General features: G+C 40.7%; 1 protein-coding gene across 32 annotated transcripts in view; it reads left to right on the top strand.

The window, feature by feature from the left end:
* Positions 1–8,178: 8,178 nt before the first annotated feature.
* Positions 8,179–25,358, top strand: part of FHIT (fragile histidine triad diadenosine triphosphatase) — a 771,770-nt gene continuing 754,590 nt past the window's right edge. For 17 of the 32 annotated variants that reach the window (XM_059715898.1, XM_059715897.1, XM_059715896.1 and 14 more), the window contains exons 1-2: positions 8,284–8,389; positions 9,028–9,141. Coding sequence is in view for 13 of the 32 variants with exons in the window: in XM_059715877.1 (XP_059571860.1) it covers positions 8,961–9,141; positions 17,157–17,213 (238 nt within the window). In the remaining 19 variants the exon portion in view is untranslated. The other 15 variants (XM_059715877.1, XM_059715882.1, XM_059715881.1 and 12 more) reach the window with 8 other exon arrangements.

Below are 25,358 nucleotides of genomic sequence, written 5' to 3'. Positions count from 1 at the left end.
AACATTTTAAATATGCTCTATATATCCATATCACTATTCCTCTCACATAGGCTTGCAACGAACATTGTTTGCATGGAGCGGCTGCTGCTGGATCAAGGGAGACAGAGCATGAAGCAACCATTAATAGGTCCACCTCCCACCCCCTTTGCACCGCCTTTTCTCTCTACCTGGAGGAAGAGCCAGGAGACAATGGAAAGGATATCATTCACTAATTCTGATTGAAAACCCCTTCTTAAGCTTTTCTGAAAAGCCAGGACACACATCAAGAGAAAAACAATTTCCCCCTAGATTGTGCAGTAAGAACTCCAGTTTGATGCATGCCCTTGATAGCATCACAAGATGAGCATTCATTTTTTGAATATTTCAATGTCTTGCTTAATAATTTTGACGATAACATGTACTATATTGTTCTAAATCTACCTTTTTTCCTTCAGAGGAACCAGAACAATTGAACTTATATGCAGGTTGACCTATAATTGGGCCCCTGACAGTCTTGACTTATGTGCTTTCAGTATTTACATGCACACAATGAAAATATCAAGTCAGAATTTTCTAGTGCACATTTATTTTAGTATTCTACTTCACTTTTAATCCTTTGGGTCCTTTCTGTGGTTATCTGATTGTCCTGTGGGATTTTATAAAGGAAATAGCAGTTCAAGGTCTTTATCTGCCATTATTGACTTATTCTTGGAAAACACTATTTTCTCCTAAAAGCGAACCTGAAAATGTGGATTGAACTTATAAGCAAGGCAAACCATCATCAGAATAACATGGTGTGCTCTTCTGGGTTGTTATCTCATCCTTGCTTTTATATTCAATTGTCGTGATACCTATTTTATTTTCCTTGGCTCTATATAATATTGTTGGTACTTTACCTGTCAAATTTTGTTGCTCAAGTATTTTCTTTTTTTTTTGTCTATTTAGTCCTAAGACCTGCTGCTGTATTTCATATTAAGATGATCTTGTTTAATATTTTAGGCTTTTTGCTTTTGCAAAGTAGGAATCCTACATTATCTTTTAGTTTCTTTTTTTTTGCTCTCTGGAATGCATTGCAACTTGCTTTCTAAAGGGAAAAAAATCCCCTTGGTCTGGAGGTTGGTGGCAATTTGCATCATGAGGAGTAGTTAAGAGGGGCAGCTGGCCCAGACACTAAGGTAGGAGGGGTATTGGAATAGCCCCCTACCCCCCATGGAGTCCTTGCTCTCACAGCAAGAGGAGCCATGAGGTTTACCCATGCTGGGAACTCCCTGGCTGCTGCTGGTCCTTTGAGAGCAGGGGCCTGGCTGGCAGAGCATAAAGCAGCAGCAGCAGCCTGTGTGCCTCCCACTGTGGGAACCCATATGCCTCCCACCTCCCTGCTCTCATACCTGTGCCCCCTTCCATGCTTAGAAGCGAGCACATCCCCTCTCACTCTCCCTCAGGGTATGTGCAAGGCACCAACTCTGCTTCTTACACCTCTGCAATTGGCTATGATAAGATTAAGGTAAAAGGTGACACCTTTATCTCCAAATGTGTTTGAGAGCAGACATTTTCCTGCCTTTTATGCTGAGAGTCCATCAATCAGCACTTTGCTACAATCTATTTTGAGAGATTTTACCTGTATTCCTGTTTTGAAATGCCCTTTTGTCCATCAGGGAAGTTAGATATTTATCCCAGCAGAAATATGTATAAGGACAAAAAGGATTGACAGGTCCCTGTGTTAGCAATATTGTTTACTAACATAAATAATACAGGAATTTCCCCTGTGGTTGGTCCACCGGTATTACTGTTCCATTTGATAAAATTGGTGACAGAAATTACTCTGGAAACTATCAAGTAATTAGCCTCTTAAATATGGCTTTTAAAATCCATACAGCTGTCTCCTACGGAGATTAGATAATGGGGTAGAAAGTTGTAGTTTATTTGCTGAGAAACAAGCCAGTTTCAGGAAAAGTTGCTCTACCACTGATAGTTGTTCCTTCCTTTTCTCACTTGATTTATAAATAATGCTTCCTCAAGGTGAGAAAAATGAACTGGGTGAGGATAGCAAGGGGGCCTAACTGACCCTATTTCCATCTGAAGGATGGATCATCAAGGTTGTTTAGCAGTCCCTTCCCTTTTTAACCTTCATTTTAATGAGGCTGTGTTGGATATAGATAGGGTATAGTGCTCCCACCTAAAAATTTCAGACCTATTTGTATCAGTGTGTCTTTATGCAAATGACATGATTTTGCTTTTCCAAATTCCTCTGGGCGTGAAGTACGTATTAAGGGATTTTCATTCTTTTTGCCAGCAGAAATGCCTGACCATAAACTACCAGACAACTAAATTAGTTTCTTCTGGCTGCAGACCTAGGCTGCACACATGGATAATTGATGGCCATGCTGTGGAACAGGCCAGGTTTTTCCCCTATTTGGGTATTTGTTTTACAAGTAATGGCCAATAGGATAAACTTAACAGTGGAGGTAAAGAGAAATGTTGTAAATTCCATGCAAGCCATGCCTCATTTCACTTAGGCCGTGGGGTCATTGAACTGCACCAGCAGCTACCATCGCTGTCTAGATATTACATTAGGTGTTACAGAAGTCTGGGGGTGGCAAGACCCCAAGATGAAAGATGTTGTGCAAAACAAACTTTCAAGGAGAGTGGTTGGCCTCCCCAGACTAGCACCCCAGCTGCTTTACTTAGGGCAGAGGTAGAGGAGCACGCTACTTTGACTAGGGCCAGATCTCTGCTATGAGGTTTAGCAGGCACAGCTACATTGGCTAGAAGTCTGACAACATTGTAAATGGCAACCCCCCTGGTGCAAATACATCTATGCCGAGAGAAGAGGTGGCATAGCTATGCCACTGGCAAACCCCCTTCTGCCAGTATGTGGTATGTCTCTATTGACATAGCTGTAATGTAAAGCATAGACCAGTCTTGAACCTTGATGCTGTTGTACTAATTACGGGCTATGTATTCAGAATCTGAATCTCCCGTGCTATCTAAGTTTATGTCTGGAGGACCTGCTTAACAAGATACGAATCCTAATGACGCTGTGACTCTTCCAATCCATTGTTCTCTCCATTCCTCGGTCTTCTCAGAACTTGTCCTTGCTAGAACTATTGGCAGGAATGTAAAATAATTACGTTTAGACCAGAAGAGGTTTGCAAAGCACTGTGTCTGGCAGTTGTCCAATGTCCATACAACAAAAATGGGCCCTTGGCTCCCTCATCTAAAGGATGTCACAGTTATGAGAAATATTTGGATTTTTTTAATAACAGCATAGTTAAAGGATAGTTTTTGAGGCTCTCTGATCTCAAGGTATGAAGTTGGCATATTTGGAAGGGAAATATACTGGTATTTATGAGACACAACTGTTTTGGCTTCGTTTAGATCTGTCCAGGCTTAAGATCTATTATGTTATCTACTTACCTGTAAAATGTACTTTTATCAGAGAAATACATGATTAGGATTGTTTCTGACTCCAACCCCTTTTTTCTTCAATTGCACCAATTCAAAAACTAGAATACATGCTGTGTAACAAGAGTATTTTGATTATATAGGCTCTTTCTATATTTGTCTAATAGCTGCACAAGCAAGAAAAATCATATAGGAGAAAGACTTATGATCCAAATGAAATACTGTGTTTTGAACTCTTGTTATTTTGTTTCTATATTGTCTTAGGGTTTATAACAAGGATGCTTTTACAGGGGAGGGCATTTTTAATGTGTAATCATTTTATCAAGCTATGAAGATTTAAAACAAAATTGTTTAAATTCCATTTTTTGTGCTATGGTCTATGATAGAAGGCCCAATATTAATAAACTAACCTAGTTTCTTTTTCACAATGTAAGTGAAAAAGACTTTATTACCCTCTTAACATTGTGTCTGTGCCACGCTATAGTTATACTTTGCACACATATTTTTTTAAGTTTCCCATTGTACTGAGAAACTATGCATTGTCACTGCATTCATAAAGAAAAGGTCTGTGTATTCACTATATTAAGCACAGTATGAAAGCTTGTCCCTTGTGCTCAAAATGTAAATTGGACATAGCTAATTGGATCCACTGCGGGTGGTCAGGTTCAGTGAGTGCAGGTTTCTGGAGGGAAGTGTGCCTACGCTTGTCTTCATTCTTAGACAGGAATGAAGCTGTGAGTCCTTAGCTGTGAGTCCTCCTCCAGATGTGTGTTGCTGTTGGCAGGCTTGTATTCATTGCCGGGATTTCTTAAGAGAAACAAAAACATTATACTCTAAGCGTGCATGCAAGCCTCAAAGTATTCTTTTGTGTTAGACTCAACACCCACCATCGTGATTTTATGAAAAACAGTGTTGTTGAAAACTGTTTACAAAACCCTCTGCTTCCAGTAAAAGTTCTAGTAGACTTGTATGCTATCAGTAGACTCTTTCAGTCTTGGGAGATGTAAAGGGCATAACTCCGAGAGCGGCTGCAGTTCTGTGGTCAGCAGCTGCAGCTGCCGAGGTAGTGAAGAGGAAGGCGCATAAAAGGATGTGGTGCTGTTACTGAAAATACAGAGCCATTTGTGGATGCGTTGTGGGTGCAGTCATGGGAAATGCACAGGGTATAACTCAGTAGGCATCTGGTGGTGATGATGAACTACTGGGGAGGAATAAATGATTGGCTTCACAGAAGAGGCTGTTTTGGTTAGATGTGGGGCTGTTGTTTGTGTGCCAAAAACATGAATACTGTTGCCGTTTTTGTGGAAAAGTGAAATGGCTGATGATGCCTTAGGAGAAATGATCAACTAGTTTTACAGATCGTGCTTCTGCGTTGACTGGTTTATGGTGTACAGCAGCCTTAGGAAAATGTTTAGGGGAAAAAACAGACTGCATTGCAATATAAATAATGTTAAAAAAGCAGTAGCCACAAAAAGTATCTTGTAAAGCCAGTTAGGCCTTATTTGGTTTGTAATAGTCACAGTCCAGTGGAGAGTAGCCTTTGGATTGCACATGTCCACCCTGGGGGAGAGGGCACCAACAAAAGATAGCTTTACTGTTGAGCACTGAACATAAAACAATAGTAACTGTTTAAGTAGCTTTTACAATGCTTTTCTGCTCTCTGAGCACTATGCCCATTTCTCAGAGCTATTTAGGGATTGTAAAAGATATTAGTCAACAAGGAATAAACAGAAATAATCTCGAGCCTAGTAGAAATGTGGTGATACGGAGAAGAATGAGAGTTTGCCATATGGATGGTGATGGAATTTGTAAGGAACTGATTTTTGTTTTCAGTCTACTGAGACTGCTGCTTATGCTGCTATTATTTCTCCAAAGTTAGTGCGTAGCCACTTCTTGGCCACCAAGAAAATACTACGGCAAAAGATGGAAGAAGAATTTGTCTGCATTTGCTGTATAATATGTTATGCAACACCACTGGTTCTAGGATTTGTCGTTTCAGATTAAAGCAGTTTTATATTGAAAATATGGGGATTCACTAAAGAATAAACTACAATTCCCGTGCAACATGGTGCCAGATAACTTCTCAAATTTCACTTGGCAGGAAAGGAGCTTTTATAAGAACTTGGCTCACAGAAGCAGTGAGGCTGGCAAGGATGAGATATTAAAAATTGTGTTATTGCTAAGGATTAGAGAAAGTTTTTGTATTTTCTTGCGTCTTAACCAGGAACATGAGTATAAATGAGGAAAGTGTAGTATCACACTGAACACACAAGCAGCACTGAGTTAAAAGAATGTATTCTCCTCGGCTCCTGTTCAAGAGGAGATTTCATGCTCAATTGAATGTTAGAAACAGATTATCTAGAAACATGCATCACGTTTTGCTTCATGTGTCTGCATTTGTGTTCCTTCCTTAATAGCAGAGTATTAAAGCTGTTTTTTGGTAAACAAAGGCTTTTGCTCCAGCCGTAACCCACCTCTTCATCTGTTTTGTGCAAATTTTAGCAGTTAAAGGTTTTTATGAAAAGCTTCATCTTTGGTTATAGTGGTGATAGCATTAGAAATGGAGAATTATGAGCAGAAAACTATTGGAAAAGTTTAGGATTCATAGTTTGTTTTAATGCTATATAGTAATAGTCAGGGTTCCCCCCCTTTTATTCGTTTTGCAACTTTTTCTGGTAAATTTAACCACGTTCTAAGAACGTGCCATTTCACTGAACTTTGGATTGTTCACCATCTATTTCAGTACAATGTTTGCATTGTACAGTGCCGCAACTGTACACTGGAAGCTGAGGGAGACAAAAAATACCCTTATTCTTACACTAAATGCATCTTCCTACGTTGGTGAATGCCCAGTATCTGAACGGAGGAAGAAATGCTTTTTCAAGTGCCAAGTGCAAGAAGAGGGAGAAGAAGGTTGAAAGGGTAAAGAAATATACCTGCAGGGTGTATAACTGCAGGGTGTAAATACCTGACTGAACCCGCTTTGATGGCAAGTTTACGGGTGCTCGTGCCTTGAGGGAAAGACAAGTTTCTACTGACTGAGAGCACAGGTGGATGGGAAGATGAAATGTCTCAGGATGAGGGAGATAATTAGGAAATGGACTGCGTAAAGGAGCCCTACATCTCAGTGTTTTCATATGCATGGTTTGTTCAGGTGGGTTTGCTTTTAGGGGAAGAGGCGTGGTGGTGTCTTCATCTCAGATCACATGTGATACTGGGTTGCGGAGGCTCAGTCTATGTCAGAAAAGCTACAGAACCGCTGGTGGGGACTACAGCTTCGACCTAAACGATGATATTCGCGACCACTTGTACTCCACGTAGAAGGCCATGTGTGCGCCACACCACAACTTCAGCGCTGGGGAGGCCACATCTGGATCCTGTGTCCAGCTGTGGGCCCCCACCACAGAAAGGACGTGGACACGCTGGAGAGATAACACAATGGAAATGGTTGGGGACTGGGGGACAGGACTGGTGAGGAGCGGCTGAGGGAAATGGGCTGATTGAGTCTGCAGAAGGGAAGACCGAGGGGGATTGAATAGCAGCTTCACCTCCCTGCAGGGGGGCGGCGAAGAGGATGGAGCTGGGCTGGTCTCAGCGGGGGCAGACGACAGAAGGAGCAATGGGCTCACGCTGCAGCAAGGGTTGGATATGAGGAAAAACTCTCCCGAGGAGGGTGGTGAAGCACTGGAACGGGTCACCCAGAGAGGTGCTGCAGCCTCCATCCTTGGAGGTGTTTAAGCCCCAGGTAGACCAAGCCTTGTCTGGGATGATGCCGTTGGGGCTGGTCCTGCTTGGAGCAGGGACTGGACCCGATGTGACCCCCTCAGCGCCCTCCCAGCCCTCGACGTCTGTGGTCATATGAATCCTGCAGGACTCGCCAAGGAGCCGCTCCTAGCTATCCCACGCAGGGCAAGGCACGATGCCGAGGCAACCTCAGTGGCTCCATTAACGGACCGGTCCACAGCGATGCCGCTAGCCCACGGAGGAACTGCAGCCCCCGGCGCCGCCTGCCCACGGCTCGTGGCGTCCGGCTCAAAGTCTGGGCTGTACCGAGGTACGTCACGGCCCCGGGCTCAGACACCCCACGGACGCAGCCGCCGAGAGCGACCCGGGCCGTGCGCCCGCTACGCCCCGCACAAACCATGGGCCCTTGTGGGCACTGCTCCTACGACTGCTTGTACAAGGGGGGAACCTGTGGCACTAATACCACGATTATCGCACAAATACGATGGTTGTTGCAAATATTGTTGTGCAAATATGACACTTGTTGCACAAATATGGTGATTGCACAAATAGGACTACACACATATGACTCTTGCACAAATACGATGATTCTCGCACAAATACAATGGTTGCAGATATGATTGTTGCACAAATACCATGGTTATCGCACAAATATGCAAACATGATCGTTGCACAAATACGACATTGTTGCACAAATACGGTGATTATTGTTCATATATGGTTATTGCACTAATAGGACTACACAGATATGATTGTTGCACAAATATTGCACACATATGGTTATTGCACAAATAGGGCTACACAAAAACGATGATGGTTGCACAAATCCGGGAATTATTGCACACATATAATTGTTGCACAAATATGATTCTTGCACAAATACGGTAATTGTTGCACAGATATGATTATTTCACACACACACACACCACACACACACACACACGTGTGCGGTGTGAGGTGACCCCGTGAGGTGACAGTTGGCGGGGGGCGGGGCACACCCCCTCGCGCATGCGCGCGGATCAGCCGGCGCGGGCTGGGGGGGAGGGGAACGCCTCTTCTCCCGCGGCGTGGACGTCATCAGGACGCGACGCGGACGTCATCCGGGTGCGATGCCGGCCCCGCCGCCGAGTGACGCGACACGCTAGCGGCGTGAGTCTCCATTGTGCGGCCGTTGCGGGGGCGGGAGGCCGTGAGGGCCGGGCCGGGCCCTTTAGCTCCGCCTCGCTCGTGAGGGGGCGCGTCGTGCCGGAGGGCACTGACCGTGAGCACGGACACCGCGGGCACGGGGGCGGGCGGGAAAGTGACGAGGGGGCTGCGCCTGAAAGCTCGCTAAGAACTTTGTCATCCAACTGCTCAGTTAGTGTAACGAGAGAGATCGCGTCTCCCAAAGCACCTGGCCTGCCTGTGTCCTCCCACCAACACGGCTACGGCCGGAACCCAGCGCACGGCCGCGTGCGGCTACCGCGCAGTAAGGAGAGAAACAGTGTGTGCGAGGACGCAGTGTTCATAAACATTAGTTAATATGCACTAGCATGCAGCCCCGGTGCAGGAATAAGAGCAACAATATGTGATAGTAAGCATGCGGTGTTAATAAACATTAATTAATATGCACTAGCATGCAGCCCCGGTGTAATAATAAGAGGAACAATATGCGATAGTAAGCACTTGGTGTTAATAAATGTTAATTAATATGCAGTAGCATGCAGCCCTGCTGTAAGAATAAGAGAAACAATACGTGACAGTCCGTGGCAAGCATGCAGTGTTAATAAACATTCATTAATATGCAATAGCATGCAGCATATGCAATAACCGGAGAAGCAGTACACGATAGTATGCAGCAAATATGCCATGTTAATAGAAATAATGACATCAGCAACAGGAATAATAATCTCTCTGAAGCTCTGTTTAGGATCTCGGGATTTGCCCGTCTTAGAAGCAAAAGCACGCCCAACTTTGATGCGCTGCCTAGAAACCAGAGGGTCCTCTTCCTCATACAAAGGTGGAAAATAAAAGGTGGGTGTAAAATAATGCTTTTTTTGCCCCTTGAGAGCACATGGTTGGCCTTGGCTCATCTAGGAAACTCACCAGCATTCCTTCATAAAAATTGTGAAGAATTCAACTGCCCGAAGTGTGAGCAGTGTAGACTGAGCGAGGGCTCACACATGCAGGCAGCAGTACTAGTACAGAGCTCACGCTGCCGCCGCCCTGCACTGCTGCTGCTGCTGCTCTGCATGCGGCCGCTGCCACCCCCAGCACCCCGCCCCTGCTGCTCCCTGTGCAGCTGCCGCCACCTCCCTCCACCCCTCCTTCCGAAAAAGGTTGAAACCCCCTGCCTCAGATAACCAGAATTTTTAGATACCTGGCACCCTCCTTACCCCACTCATGTTGGTTAACACAGCTTGTGCTGTATGTACATGTTTACACAACAGGGATGTGCGTCTGGAGTACAAATTCCTATTTGTATAAATTCTTATCCTTTATAAATTATTTTCAATCCGTTTAGGTAAGAGACAGAGTAGGGTGGCACGTTAGGATGGAAACAGGTATCTTTTTTGTGCTGCCATCATATTTTTTTCACGGCAACACAAATTGTGAAGGAATAGACATTGCTGCACTTTGTCATGGCATGTCGAAGGAGAATCAGTGGTGGTATGAAAGGTAATAATAGACTGTGCCTCTTTATTGTGGTTGATGTCTGTTAGCTCTGGCAGGAGAACATGGGTAGCCTGAGCTGCTCACACTCTCCAGCCACCCTGGGCAGGTACTCTGGAGGCTTGCTGGCCTCTCAACCCCCAGAACCTCTACCTGGCTTTCCCCGCGTACAGAGAGGCAACCTGGGGAATTTTGGGGCCTGTCTCCTTAAGTGGAGTTACCTGCTCAGCCAGACCAATCCCCCACAATTGCAGGAGTGAGTCTATCTGAGCGGGGAAAGCTGATCTTGGGGGAGTCTGGCTGAGAAAGTAGGGCTTTCCCCACTTAGCTATAGTTGCCTCCAGTGATCATGTTGCCCTTTGTCCCAGACCATCAAGGACAGGACAGGAGATGATGAGTGTTTTGCCTAATGAATCAGTTCATCTCATCCGCTTTGTTTGGCAACGTCTATTTCTGGCTGTAGAGGCTAACTTGTTAATTTTCTAATCCATTTAGGAAACTAATAAGGAAATCATAACGTAGAAAAATCAGTCACTGACAAAATATTACTTTGACCATTTTGACCTTGTTTTTGTGATGGGATTAATTTAAATAACATAGTTAACTTGTATGTCTGGTGATATTCTGTTTAAAGTGATGGTACTGGGAAGAAAAGAGAGAGGCTTAGGTATAACGAACTCATGGCACAGTTAGTTATATAGTGCATAATAAAATTGAAAACTTTACATTGTAAGATTCTTAAGCAGGTACCTATAAAGTTCACTTGAAAGAATAATTACACACAATGTGTCTTACCTGTAGGCGGATTTCTTAGTATTTTATTTTCAAATATTTGATGTCAGTGATTCAAATAAGACATTCTGAAATATTATTTCTATGTGCTAGTTCTTGGCCACTTAATTTTAAATTGAATCATTGAAATGTCTAATGGAAAAATTGCATTAAGTACTTCACCTCTCTTCCCTAGAGCAAGATGTCTGCTATGTCCAACATATCGTAGTTCCTTTGATTTCATAACCTGCTTTCATATTCCCCTCCATTACATTTTAAGATATTCAGAGTAGTTTTAAATCTTCTTTGAGTGACAGTTGAGCAGTATTCCTATCTTTAAAAGTTCCATTCTGAGCACTGAAAAGAAATTCCACATACGCATGGCTTTTTTCATTTGAAGGGTAGGCTTGGAGTGCTCATAAAGGCTGAATTTAGTTCACTTGTCAATTCTGCCACTTTCTGTGAAATCTTTAGTTGTTGCTGCTTTCAGCTTGAGTATTTTTTTTTCCTGTGGAGATCAGTTGGTATTGTTTAGACAGATCTATCCCATTGGATGTTGTTAATTTCAGTCCGTGCTACCACGTACATTTCAGTGCGTGGGACTTTTGAAGTAAAGTGTAATTGAGTCCCTTCACAAACTGTATTTAAACCATGGTGTTTATAATAATACTATTTTTAATTGAGCAAACCCCAGGCAATAAAGGTAAAACAACACTGGACAATGGAAGTCGTGTACTAACTAAGCAAGTTATTCGCCCGCTCTGCTCAGCATTGGCGAGGCCACAGCTCGAGTACTGCGTCTAGTTCTGGGTGCTGCACTTCGAGAAGGATGTGGAGAAGCTTGAGAGAGTCCAGAGAAGAGCCACTCGTATGATTAGAGGTCTGAAGAGCAAGCCATATATGAGGAAAGGCTGACAGATGTGGGACTGTTCAGCATAGAAAAGAGAAGACTGGGGGGAGTTGGTGGAAGCTTACAGATATATCAAGGGCTAGGTGAACAACTATTCACCAAAGCAGCCCAAGGGAAAACCATGAGCAACGGCCATAAACTTTTAGAAGGAGGTTTCAGACTGAATATAAAGAAAAACTTCTTTACGGTTTGTGGGACCAGACTCTGGAATAGACTCCCAGCGGGGCATCAACCCTGGAGATCTTCAGAAGGGGAATGGCTGAACACCTTGCTGGGGTTATTTGACCCCAGCAGTCTTTCCTGCCCAGAGCAGGGTGGCTGGACCCAGTGATCTCACGAGGTCCCTTCCAGCCCTAAACTTCTGTGAATCTGTGTAAGTAGATGTGGTTTTAAGGGGACTGTTATTTCAGTTGTAGAGGGAGCCAGACGTAGGCTTTTCCAATGTTTTGGACATTACTACTTAATGCAGAAGTATAGAAATGAGCAGGTAACTTCTAACTTTTATGTTAGGATTACTTTCATAATTCCCAATACATATAAAAAGAATGTGTGCCTAAATCTGTGGTAAAGAGAATTTCTTTTATAATCCCTGGATTTGGACAAACATCTGCTTTAAAAGGAGAGGGGAAGCTGCTGCTATGTCACAATATAACAGATGATGTGCTCCTGTTAGGTCTGCCTGACTCTGTTAAATTGCCCTACTTTTAACCCTGAAGGAAGCAGAGTTAAAGTTGCAGTGGTTTTGCTACACTTGCATCTTTACAGAATAATAGGTAATTCAGTAGTTACATCCTCTCCCTTCATATATGTATCCTTTGATACTGGTACCATTGTTATACCTGTCTGTAACCCCTGGAAAGTATGTAGTCTCCAGTGATTTTGTTAATGGAACGTCTACTGTTTTTACATGCTTATTCTTCCTTTCATGTTACTCAGGAAATGAAAAGTCTACTTTAAATATTTAAAGTATTTGAATATGCAGAATAATGTTTATATTTAAATATGTTCCTGCTATACCCCATCCTTTTATTGACTTTACTGCATTAGCCCTTCGTTAGAATTATCACGCAGTTTTTCTAAGTGAAAATTGCAGAAAGCATAAATGACAGGGCAATATAACAATGACCTGGGTCAGCTAGCATAACTTCTTGCATAGAGCAGGATTATCTACCCATCTCACATGTGATAACTCTGTGTGTATATGAAAGGATTTGTCTTTTTTGCAGCTGTATTGTATAATAAGCTCATGCCCTCTCTTACCCAGCTCTGTTTCTGCATTGCATTAGATAGATTTCCTCTCTTTTGGAAGTGAACTGGTAAGTCTTTCTCCTGCAATGGGTAGCTGTACATTCATTTAAACTTATTTTAAATCTGTCTGTTTCTCCAAACCTCGAAATATATAATTGTTTGGCTACTTGAACAGCAACTTGTGTTTTTTTTATATTACAGTAGCATCAGGAGGCCCCAAATATATTGGTCCCCCCTTGCATTTGGCACCTGCAAAAAGAGCTTATAGTCTATAAAGACAAGATAGAACAGGTGCATAAGAATGAGGTGCCAGTTTAACAAAAAAAAGCAAAAAAAAAAGCAAGCATATTGTACATAAGCTAGCTATTGACATGATTAGTCTGTCTTTTAAATCAGTAGACTTTCCTGTGCCTTGGGCCAAATTTACCTGGTCAAAGTCAGTAGAAAAACTACTATATGCTTTATTAGAATGAGGACTTACCTCATAGAAGGGCTACAAAATCTAGCCTACCTGTGATGTGCTTACAGTTCCTTTTATTTTATGTCCTGAATACATTTATTTATTGGACCTGTCCAATAGTTATCTCTCCAGCACCATTCTTTTTTCTTTTTCTAATTTAATGTGCCTTTTATTTATTACTTCTGTTTGCATTGTTCAGAACTTTTGTAGCCAGTTTTACATTACTCTCAACAGGGTGGCATACTTTTTATTTCATTATTAGTTTTCCAATTTCCAGGAGAGCCTGTATAATAATCTTGATTAAAGTCTTAATAAATTATGTTCTTTCTTGTCCTTTTCCAAACGTTCCTTGTAAAGAAGCATATCAGGTTGCTTTAGCATGCCATGTTCTTCATATGTCCCTGTTGTTTTTCACTTGCCATGTTCTGTGCATGTGAGCATTACATTTTTAATCTAATATGAACTTTTGAAAAATAAAACAAAACACTAAATCCAGACCTAGGTAATTTTGGAAGCAGGTTGCAATTACACATCTTTGCAGAATTGATGGCTGGTCCAGTAAGTTAGAAATACATAGAATTCTGATGATCAGTGATAAATATGCAGTGTCAGAGTTTGGATCCTTTGAATTTTCTTAATTAAGTTATTCAGTAGTATTTTTAAATATTTTTTTGCAATTGCATACTAGCACAACCAGATACAATTATATTGCATAACAAAACAGCTCTGCAGTGTTCAGCATTTCCGTTGTTAGGGACCTAATCAATCTTTACATTTATTTGAAGAAAACCTGATTCTAATAAACTCTGTATCATAGGATAGCTTTCTGGTTAGGGGGAGTTGAGTCTTGCCCCACCTGTGTCTAATATGCTGCCAGTTAGCTGATATTCTGATGGCAGGCTTCAGATGAGAGCTGGAGGCTTGGTCACCCTAAAAGCCCTTGAGCTCCTGGAAGGGGGATTGCTCCTACACAAGCCTTTGGCAAGGTGAAGACCCCAATTAATATGCGCTCTTAGTTGGAAGACTAGGTGTCAAGGAACAGATTGCAGAACTTCAGGGAAGTAGGAAGGCTTTTGCAGGAGCCTTTTAGTCGGAGGAAGGGATCAGTTTATATAAGGAACTCGCCATATAATTGGGAGAGAATTCCTGAAGGGATCTGCCAAAGAAGAAGAAAGCAGCTTTTGACCCCTAAGCAAACTGCTTGCAGAGAGAGTAATCCTGTAATGCCAGTGGCACTCAATCCCAACTAGCTCAGGAGCCACCCAATGAGGCTCTTAACCAAAAAGCCGAGATGTCACATGCACTTCTAAGTGAATTGTGACAAAGGTTCTGATTCAAAAGGAAAGAAATGGGAGTACATTAGCTAATATTTATGTGAGGGAAAATACTTTAAAAAATGATAACTAAGCCACTTCCTGGTTACTAAATTGATGTACATTTTATATTAATGCATGCAGTAGAATGAAACAAAGAACAGCTTCTCCCTCCCCAACTTTGATAACATTTTCTACAAAGTCGCAGGTGATACATTGAAGAGCGTCTTGCGAGGATCTTCTGTGGGAGCCTGGAGCGAGGGGAAAAGGACATCTGACATGCTGAATTGGTATTTTGAAGAAACAACAGGATTCTGAAGAAAGGGGGACTTGACATCCTGTGCCTGAAGAATGGTCTTTGGTGCGGAGGCCAATGAATTTGCCCCCCTGGTTTATGTTGCATTTCTAGTAAAGGAGAGAAAGTCTGAAACTACTTGAGCGCATTCCAGTAGGCCTTTATTCCTCAATGTGAACCTTAAAACTTTTAAAGTTCCTTTCCCTTTTAAGTAGAAATCACTATGGGCTCGGGTGATGTGGGTACTAAGTTGCATGGTTGACAGCTTAGAGGTTGCAAGTTCAAAGCCCCAGAAGAAATGCTTACAGCGTGGCCTGTTTACATTCAGCAAATCTGTGAATTCTGCAAAGTACCTTTGTCACAAGGACATGAAAAAGGGAAAAGAAAGTGGAGATCTGTGTGCATAATCCTATGAATGTAGCCATTACCAAATATTGTGTTAGAATGTGCCAAACAATTTTACCATCTTGCGTTACTCAATGAGAGAAGTTGGCTTGGGCAGTGGGAGGATGGTTAAAGACAAACTTGAGGCTTTGGGGCCTACAAAGTTCTGCCTATGCACGCGCTCTGAGTCCTTCTGATGGTACTTAATTTCTACGAAGTACAGGAACTTGTGTGGACAGGCAGCAGTCAGCTAAAGACAAAGCCACCTGCACCGTCAGCCAAGTGCTATGAATATAGCAGCGGATGCCTTCCCTAGAGAGAGCTTTGCAATCCTACTGGCATGACTAGTCTAGCAGAGCTCCCAGAAGCTTGTAAGCATCTGCATGTTGCCAGACCAGTTAAATGTAGTTATAGTCTTGATCTGGTTTGCTCTTCAGCTTCATAGGGAGAGCAGCTTTTGAGTCAAATTTACTAATGTTTCTCCTTGCTGTCTGTGAGGATGTGGCCTTTGAGAGGCATGCCTCACAACAGTCAATCCTTTGAAAGTACAGGTAGTGCAGGCAGGTCCTGTTCGAAATCCTATGAAAAGATATTTTGCCAACAGCCACTCCTGCTTCAGTGTTTACAAGGTAATACAACTGCAGAAAGAGTGTAATCTTTTTACTGAAGATAATTCAACCATGGTCAAATGTAGTATGGAAAGAAGACAATAATGGAGACAGTGGCTGATGCTGTTGCAGTTTTGCGTGCTATTTTGAGCTGATATCAGTAATAATAATTTTGAGGTCCTTGGGCTTTCACATAGCTCCCTCTCTCTCTCTTTCAGACCTTTTGCTTAAAATGTTTTCCCTTGTTTCTAGTATCCATTGTGCTTAGTGTCTCAAGGGAAGAGTCAGAGAGGTGTGATACTGAGCTGCCCTAGTTTAACTCAAATGTATAGCATTCATACTTGTGTATAATAAGGGCTAAGTACATGTTAAAAAGATTAAAACTATGTTAAAAACTTTTAAATCTAAGGAACAAAAATTAAGTGTAACCACTTAAAGCAATGTTCTGAAAAGGGTGAAAAACCTGAAATTGTGTATAAATGTATATGAATAAATAGTGGTGCATGTTTACTAGTTGCATTCTGCTTTTCCAGCAGCACCTCCTCCACCACTCTGATTTACAGCCTGTAAAAATTTTATGTGTAGTTGTACACACTGGAGGAAAATTACCATGAGCAATGTATAAATTTATATGAGGTACTGCACTACAGAACAAAAACACCAGTTTCTTTCATAAAAATGGCAGTTGTTCTGGCAGAATTGGTTAGGCAATATTGTATTTTCCAAGCATCGAATTGTTGGTGTCCTGGAAAAACACTTTTATTTAGACTCTCACATAGAAGCAGCCTGGTAGCTTTAATGTTCTGTTTTCCCATGGAAGGACTGTGGAAAGAACCATTACTTCTGTATAGGAAAGTTCATATTTCTGTTGACAGTATATAGACAAGTAGAAGGTAGATGTTAGATAGATCATACTTGGACAGTTCATTAAATTCTGATGGCTAGTGTCTGATTTTCATAGGCTATAGATAAATTTGCTGCCTACAAAGTACCTTCTAGGGGACCAGGATTATATTTCAGTTTGTACTCTGTAACAGAAGTGACACTGTTAGGGAAACAACAAATAAGCCATGCTCTTGTGCCTACAAAAACAAGCCCTTATTTCTGAATCATCATTTACTATTGGTGTTGTAGCTGGCAAAATTATAACATTTTTAAGGCTGTGTCTTTCTGGAAGTTGCATGATTATTTAATTATTTTTTTACTGTTAACTTAAAAAAAACAAAAGAAAAAAATGACAATAGGCGATGGAAGAACAGAATCTGAATCGAAGAGGGAAAACAGGAACACATTATGTAGTTACAAAGGCTGCAGGCATATCTTTGTTTTAGCTCTGTTTTCTCTCCTATTGGCAAACTCATTGAGAAACGCGATCTTTTCTTTTTAGGGTTTCAAATAGTCTCAGGTTTTCTGACTTCGAGGTGCTATGAAGCCAACTCAGTGGGTAGGTAGATTATCACCTTTATGCTTCTGTCAGTATCTGAAACTACTGATTCATTTAATGATGGTTACACAGCACTGCTGCCTGTAGCCTCATCGACTTAATACTGAGGCTATGTCAGTAGTTCAGAGAATATGCTGATTCTTCTTTCACATGGTCTTATTTTCATAAATAGTTTTAATATTGGTACAGAGGTCACAGTATTTTAATACTGTATATTTAAAATTTAAGTGGCCAATATACACTAGCCTTAGAAAGTGTTCTGGGCCTAATAACCTATTGAACTGAGTCTGATCTAGGGACTTGGTACAGCAGTGTGGATATGTCAGTTCCACTTAGTTTTCAAATTTGCCTTTTTGAAATACTAAATTTAAAGTCCTAAATGAGCAGATTATTTAAACCAGATTAACTCTGTGGTTATTATTTTTTTCATTCAGTTAACAGACTAGATGTGGTGAGATCTAAGTATGCATTTAACTGTTTTGTTAGTTTAAGGCCTAAATTCATATAAAATAAATTATTTTACTTGGTTGTAAACAAACTGAGACACAGTAAAGTGATTTTAAAAGTTAGATACAATGTCAGGTCTTAATTTGGTTTTAGTTTGCAGTGTAATTGGAAGTTGATATTTTATATAAACAAATGATATAATGGTTCCCTAAAGTGTAACTGATCTGTGAATTATCCCAGCTGTATTTCTAGCTTAGAAAAAATATTTAAAAGTAATAATATATGAGCAGCAGCTTTGCAATGCTCGCTGATATTCCTGTTGTAGCTGGACTTGCTGCTTTTACTTACTCTTCCAACCACATGTTGCTTCTGCTTTGCCACCTGATTCTTATTAACCCACATGGTATCTAGAATTCAAATTCATTATTTTTAGATACTTTACCAAGTTGTTTGGTATCCTGTGAGTCAAAACAACTGATTTAATTGCATACCTAGTTAATATACAGTAGCAAAACAACTAAGCTGACAGATTTTAGAACCGTATCTAAGGGGAATTGGAAATCACAGTTACAGAGAAACGTATGTTTCTTTTTATTTCTTGTTCTGGGACATCTCCTAATGATTTCAGGCTTTAAGTCTCTCTCTACTGCATGTTTCATTATTAAATATTTAAGAATTTTATGGCTGTAATGAACACCATTTCAGAATGGCAGAATATTCTTCATTATATAGACATATTCAGGTCAAATTTGGTTTTAAAATAATTCTGGTTTTGTTTTAAGAAAAAAATCTACAAGTCTAATAAACTTGAGATTCAGAAATATTTTCAGTTAGTTTTTCTGCTGAGGTGGAAATGCCACATGGAAAATGTGTTCTACTTACTGTATGGACACTAGGTGACTGTTATTTAATCAGTGGAAAAGGTAGTGAAAACTCAAGTTGGAGGGTAAGTGAGTAGATCTCAAGCCAGTAAGGTGCAGTCTGCATTGCATAACAATCAATGCATAGGACTCTTCTGGTTTAAAGCCTGCAATGGTTGCGTGCACTTGTGTAGGCATGTTCAAGTAAAAATCACCATAAAAACTGTCACATGTGCAATAATTAAGCCATACATTAGGAGACAGACAGTAGGTTAAAAATGAGTTGGTGGCTTTATAATGAAAATCAGTGTTATCTCCTAGCAGTTAGGAGATAACAGGATGGCAGCTGTTAGATTTAAAACTTGGAACGTATTTAATACTGATTGAATTTTCAGATAGCCTGATTGGATGTATAGATACCAGTGGTACATGAAATCTGATTGCATGTTCTCTATTAACTCAGTACTTAAGAGAGCATTTTAGTACTTCCCCATTTCTCTCTCTATAGGTAGGAGAATTGATGAAGAGCTTATTTTGATAAGGTTCTACTTTTTGTATATATTTACCTTGAAACTTCCTTTAGTATATATTTACCTTGGAACCTGGATAAACTTCCTCTACATTTGAAATAAATAACAGGAACAAGAGAGAATACCTAAATGGAAAAAGGTTTTGATTCTATGTAGCCTACTGAAATGTACGTTTCAATTACCCTGAAGATGATTGTTTTCCAAATGTTTCCCTAACATAGAAATATTAGGGTTCTTTTAAAATTGTAAGCGCCTTTGCGGGAACATTTTTACAACATCAGATGCCTATAAGCATACTGTGTAACCTGAAAGTGTTCATATCACCAAGATAACCTGCAATGAGATACTTAGTAGAAAGAAGCATCTCTCATTACCAGTTGAATGTAGACTGTTTATTAGACATCCTGATATTTTCTCTCCTCATTGGCACTATGAGGAATCATTGCTTATTTTTGTTATGTTGACTCCCCTTTGATTTATACATACTTACTTTGGGAACATATTCCCTCTGATTTATTTAGCATTCTATGGCCCACTTGTCATAGATTTATCATTACATAGCTTAGTCGCTATTACAGTATTGTGATCGGCATTTGTGACTGGCAGTTACACCCACCTTCCCAAGTGGCTAGAACTCTTACTAGTGGGGTTTTTTTTTGCTTTGTATTAGTTCACGGACTTTTATTTGTTGTCACTCAATCCTTTGATTAGGGTTACCTGCTAAACGGCTAATTATAGTAAGCTAGGTGCAAGCCTTTAGCATATCTATGTAATGAATCAGAAATTATAGGCTGCCTGGTTCACTACTTGTGTGACAGCAAATGCTATGTTAAATGTTACCAAAATGTTACAAAGAACAAGTCAAACATGCCCAAGTGTCCATACAAAGTGCAGATACTTTGAGAAGAGAGCGACCAGAACAGATTGATCACAAATTCATGTCCTTAAGTCATTGCATACAGTCACAGTTACATGCATCCTTTGACCGTGTTCAGACAAGCATGGACTTTTGGTTCCCCAGGGATAAGTAGCAGTGGCGGACCTTGTGCTGCTGCTGCTTGTCCCCGGGGAACGCCTGTGCCATGTACACTCTGGCATGCGGCAGGTTGCTCTGGGTGGGGTAGGAGAGGCTGAGGCCAGCTACTGTGCATTACCTGGGGTCCTGGGGGCCTCAGAGAGCTACAGCCATGGTGCTTCTGCAGCTGGGAGTCTGGCCGGCAGCCGGAATTTGACTCTGGCCAGCCAGACTCCAGTTTTGGGCAGTGTGAGCTGCCATCACGTGTGCTGCCCTGCTTTTTTTCTATGCACCCAGGGTCAAGCCCCCCCCCACAAGGTAGCGGCACGGGGAATGCCTGAATGTGCAGTGTATGGCGTCATGGACGGGTCTGCAGTGCCACATACTGAACAGCCACACTCGCCTGGGCGCACAGCCACGCTCGGCCTGGGAGGTAACCGGCCTCTGCCATTTGAGCAAGAAGAGAACTGCTTTAACTGGCAGCAGCAGAATGTACCTTTATGTTTTCTGCGAATTGGCCACTGGGGGGCTTTAGCTCTAGGTCCAGACAGACAGATCTCAAAAGATACCGATAAAAGCTGTTATAATGGATGTTACAGTTGTGTGATCCTGTAGTGATGCAAGTGTAGCAAAAACCCTGCAGCTTTAACCTTATTACTTCCAGGGTTAAAGTTAAGGTGACATAGCTAACTTGCATCATTCTATGATTATGGTTATATTGTAACTTGAGCAGCAACCTTCCCTCCTCTTTAAAGCACTTACCAGGTAAGTTTGTCCATAGCTTCTGTTACTCATGCAGATTACGTTAAAATATTTTCTGTATGTTGGCTTTCACGTCCCTTTAACTGTCAAGATTTTAAATTCCCTGAGGGTTCAAAATATTGCATTTTTCCCTTTTTAGGATGCAGGAGACGTAACATTCCAGTTACCAGTGAGCAAATATAGCAACTTGATAAATATGTTTTACGGATAGTTATTTCACTCTCTTGTGAGATCTTGACCAAGTCCATGAGATGTTTGACCATGTAATAAGAAAGCTGCATATATATCTAGACCACATATTTTAAAAGATGAGCAAAATGTGTTTAGTGGCTTTTAACTATCTTGCTAAGATATTGTCATGGAATATTCCATATTGAAACAAATAAGACTTGCTACATTAAAAAGGAAGTAGCTTAATCCTGTATATATTTATTAATTTTTATCATTAATAGGCTGTGCCATATATACTCACAAAGGAATTTATCAGTTGATAAATAAGTATCAGGTATTCTTTATTTGGTGCAAAATGTCACAACAGCTGACATTTTTAGAATGACAAAGATTCTTCTTCTATATAAAAGAAGTGGGAATGTAACAGACTGGGAAAAAGCAGAGGAAAATTTATGGCATGGCTTGGAAGGAACTTAAATTACTCTATTGTTTTTCCTATTTAGATTTTTATTGTCAAGTGGTCATTATATTTTTATTTAATATAAACTAAGAAAAGGAGGGGAAGATATATTTGTTAGTGAAATGGGTGGTGGTGAGAGAGAAAATCAGTATGGCATTACCGATAGCAGCTAGAAAAGCTCTGCTTGTGGCAGAGGTTTCAAAGTAATCTCATAATAGTAACAGCAGGGATCTAACTAAAGTCAAAATTATGGTTACCCACATAGGAATCCTTTTCCCGTCTGCAAAGGACAGCCATGCTATAATTTCCTGCCCATTCAAAGCTTTGAAACTCAGCTTTGAAACTCAACAGCTCTATGAGTTTAGTAGCTGTTGCTGGCCAGTTTTCGTCCTTACACCTGTAATACATTAGAGATTTGTGTCTGCTTATGTGTTGAGCATCCCTGTTCTCTCATGTCTTCTCTCAGTAGATGTATAGATGCCACAAATGTAGCGAAAATGTTTCCCTACTTAATGAATGTATTTTTACATTTACTGCAATGCACATTTTATACTAAGGAACTTCAAAACTTGGAGTAGCTTTGATTGGTGAACTTTTCAAGCTCCGGGCCCCTGCGCACTGTCAGAGCTTACTCTGTCTTAACTGCAGCCTTAGTGTCTTTAAAAAACTGTCACTAGTGGTTAATTTTTTTAGAACTATATAATGTTCCAATAAAAAAACCCAGAAACATCTTATTCAAAACGTTCTTTAAATGACAGATTGTAAGAATTACAATAAGATTAAAGTGGCATACCTAAATGTGCGTATGTGTAAATAATTTTTGCGGACAAGATAGTTAACATTGTACTCTTTCATGTCACTCCTCTTGCAGATTAATGTTGTTACCTGGTAAAAGCTGGTGAAATATGTTTAATTGCCAGTCCTGACTTGTCAGAATTACAGGAGATTTAAAAAAAGGAAAAAGCAATTTTGACTACTAACTAGGCAAGCCTGGGTCTCTTCAGTCTTAATTGACTGGTAGATCATATTGAAGCAAGCAAATCTTGACAGAAGGAACTGCTATTGACTGAACTTGGTCTTCATTCAACACAGTACTGTAGCTCATTTTTTAAATTACCTGAGACATCTTTTTTTATAGAAACATTCTTTTTTTCTTTAATGATATGGATGACTGAACTAATTTTTCCTGGAATATGCTAAGCATTTAATAGCCTTGGATCATATTTTTAAAAAGCCAAATTAGTAACCAGTGGTACCAGCAGGCTTGTAATGCAATAATACATAATGGGAGAAAAAGTTCTAACTTAAATAAGAGCAGGAGCTTCAACTTCATGTTGATATATTCAAATGTGATAACATACATTCAGAAATCATGTAAACTGATGATTAAATTGCAGTAAATCTTAAATTGATATTTACAGCCTTGTTAGCCACTGACTTGCAAACGTCAAGACTATATTTAGAAAAGCACAAGATGCGCACTTAGGCTATGTCAATGCTACAGAAAAATGATACGTTGTTAACTTGGGTTAAAATACCCGTGAAGACAAAGTAACTTGTATATTAAATTAGGTTAGCAGTCTCAGTTCAGCTCCAGGCTCCCTTATATATTTAAAGGCAAGCTCCTCAACTCCAGTTAAAATCCAATTTACCTTGCCCTCACTGCTGTTTTCACTCAAGTTAACTAATTCACATTGGCCAACTTAAGTTCAGAGCACACCAAAACACATTTTCCTCCATATGGGCATATCCTTAATTAACTCCAATTCCTGAAGGATAATGATAACCTCTTACTCTTATTGAAGCTTATAAAAGTTCTGAGTGCTTAGGTCCAAATAGAAGGCATTTTGGAGTTTACAGGGTTAGGCCTTCATTCAGCTACCAGACCCTTTAGAAACAGCTACGTCTATGCCTTCAGGTTGCACTGTTTTCTCGCTTTATGCCAGTTCAAATAACGCAGGTCTGGGCTGAATCTGTTAAGACTGCTCCCCCTGAAAATGGCCACTCTCCTTCCAGGGAGCTTAGAAGGCATGTAGAGGAGGGGGAAGGCCATAATATTGGGAGGGTAGAGAATAAATTGTACAGAGGATGCATTGTGAGGGACAGGAAGGATAGGGAAGGGTGTAGGGGAATGATTGATCCCATATGATAGGTTCAAATGGGATCTAGGCATAGTCCTCACCACACGAGAGTCCCCACCACATGTAGCCTGCCATGATTTCATGTGCATTAATATTGAATTTTCTTTCTGGCAAGATGATGATTTGACACTGGGAGAGTTCCCTTTACATATTGAAATGTTCAAAGAGAGAACAAAACCCACTTCTGTGTGTTTAATTTTAAAACCTCATTTTTTGGAGGGGATCTGATTTGAGATTTTTGAACTAGGGTCATCCTTCCTAGCACCAAAATTATTCATAGGTCCATAGAAATCAGGGCCAGAAAGAACCACTAGATCATTTGGTTTTTCTCTCTGTCTCAGACTCTCACTGTATTTCTAAAGTTTTCTGTGATAACCTCAGGAGCTTTTAGTTGCACAGTATTCCAAAGTCATGAAATGCATGCCATAGATAGAGAACCAGAGAGAAAGGACCCATCAATGTCTAAAGCACTGAATTTTTAAGGTAAGAACAGATGATTCCAACATCCCTAAGGGTCCCTGCCAACCTGACTTGGATTAGATGAAATCTTATGCATGAGGCACACTAGCCAGGCACTTGAGAGACTTCTCAGTACCATGTCTTAGTACTGGCCAGCCATGCTCTATATCCTATCTCTAGCCATGGCCTAACTCTCATACTACAGAGGAAGGTGGTGGTGATGAGGAAATGCACAGAAGCGGGTTTATACAGTGGGGAAGAAACTTCTTCCTGACCCCACAGGTGACTGACTGATGCCCTACAGCATGAGATTTGCTTGTACAAGTTACTGTAGAGTTGCAAAGTGTTATAAGCATGTTGGGGAACAAAGCAACAGCAGATGAACAGGGAGTTTGGGTCCACAGATTTCAAATCCAGAAATGACTTGTTTGCTCTTTCTTCTTCCCCTGCGCTCTAGACAGTCCTGTAATACAAATAGTAAATGTTACTACCACTAATTTTTCTGCCTTTTGGAAATGAAAGGTATAAACTGATGACCAAATGCTGGTAGTCCATGTTATCAGGTTGGAGTTTAGTTCCAGTCTGTTATACTAGACACCATTATTAATGAGCTGGAATTGCTGTGGTTATTCACCAGTAACCCTTGCTAGTTTTTACAGAAGTTAGTCATCACTGAAAGATTAATGTTTCCTTTAGTTCCAAAATCAAGATGTGTGAAAGTTGTGGACACAAATTGAGGAAATAAAAATGGAGGAGTTTGACTGGTGGAAGGGTCAAGGTGGAAGGATTGCCCTAGGCTGCAGTAGAAATGTGGAGGAGTTGAAGTTCGGGAGATGGGGAATTAAAAGGAATGTCTTTAGCCTTTTTTTCCAAGTGTATATGTGTAGCTGTAGATTTAGATGCATTGCCTGCAGTACAGCATGAAGTAAACGCTTTGGCCAATGAAATGTGGAATTCTTATCAGGATACTGGCATAAAGGCTTATGAGAAACGTGAATGAGTCAGACTATCATGCCATCTTCTTTTTTAGTTGTTCCAAAGCATTTACTATATCTTGTATGATTTACCTTAAAGCATGTTACCTGCCACTTACATTCAGATTCAAACAGTTCATGCATTCTGGTCTCTTGCTTTTGTTCTGAAGCTGATGTCAAGAAAATGTATCAGTTCACAGGCCCTCTGTAGATTGCACGGCTAAATTTTACCTTACATGCACTCAACTCCTATTGATGTTCATAGGAATGGCCATTGGAGTACACATGCATGCATTTACGTACCTTCAATTGATTCTGTTTTTGGC

Source organism: Alligator mississippiensis, chromosome 12 (genome assembly GCF_030867095.1).
Source record: "Alligator mississippiensis isolate rAllMis1 chromosome 12, rAllMis1, whole genome shotgun sequence".
NCBI classification, from domain to species: Eukaryota; Metazoa; Chordata; order Crocodylia; family Alligatoridae; genus Alligator; species Alligator mississippiensis.
The sequence above is the reverse complement of the archived record's forward strand: the minus strand, read 5'-3'. Positions and strand labels throughout refer to the sequence as shown.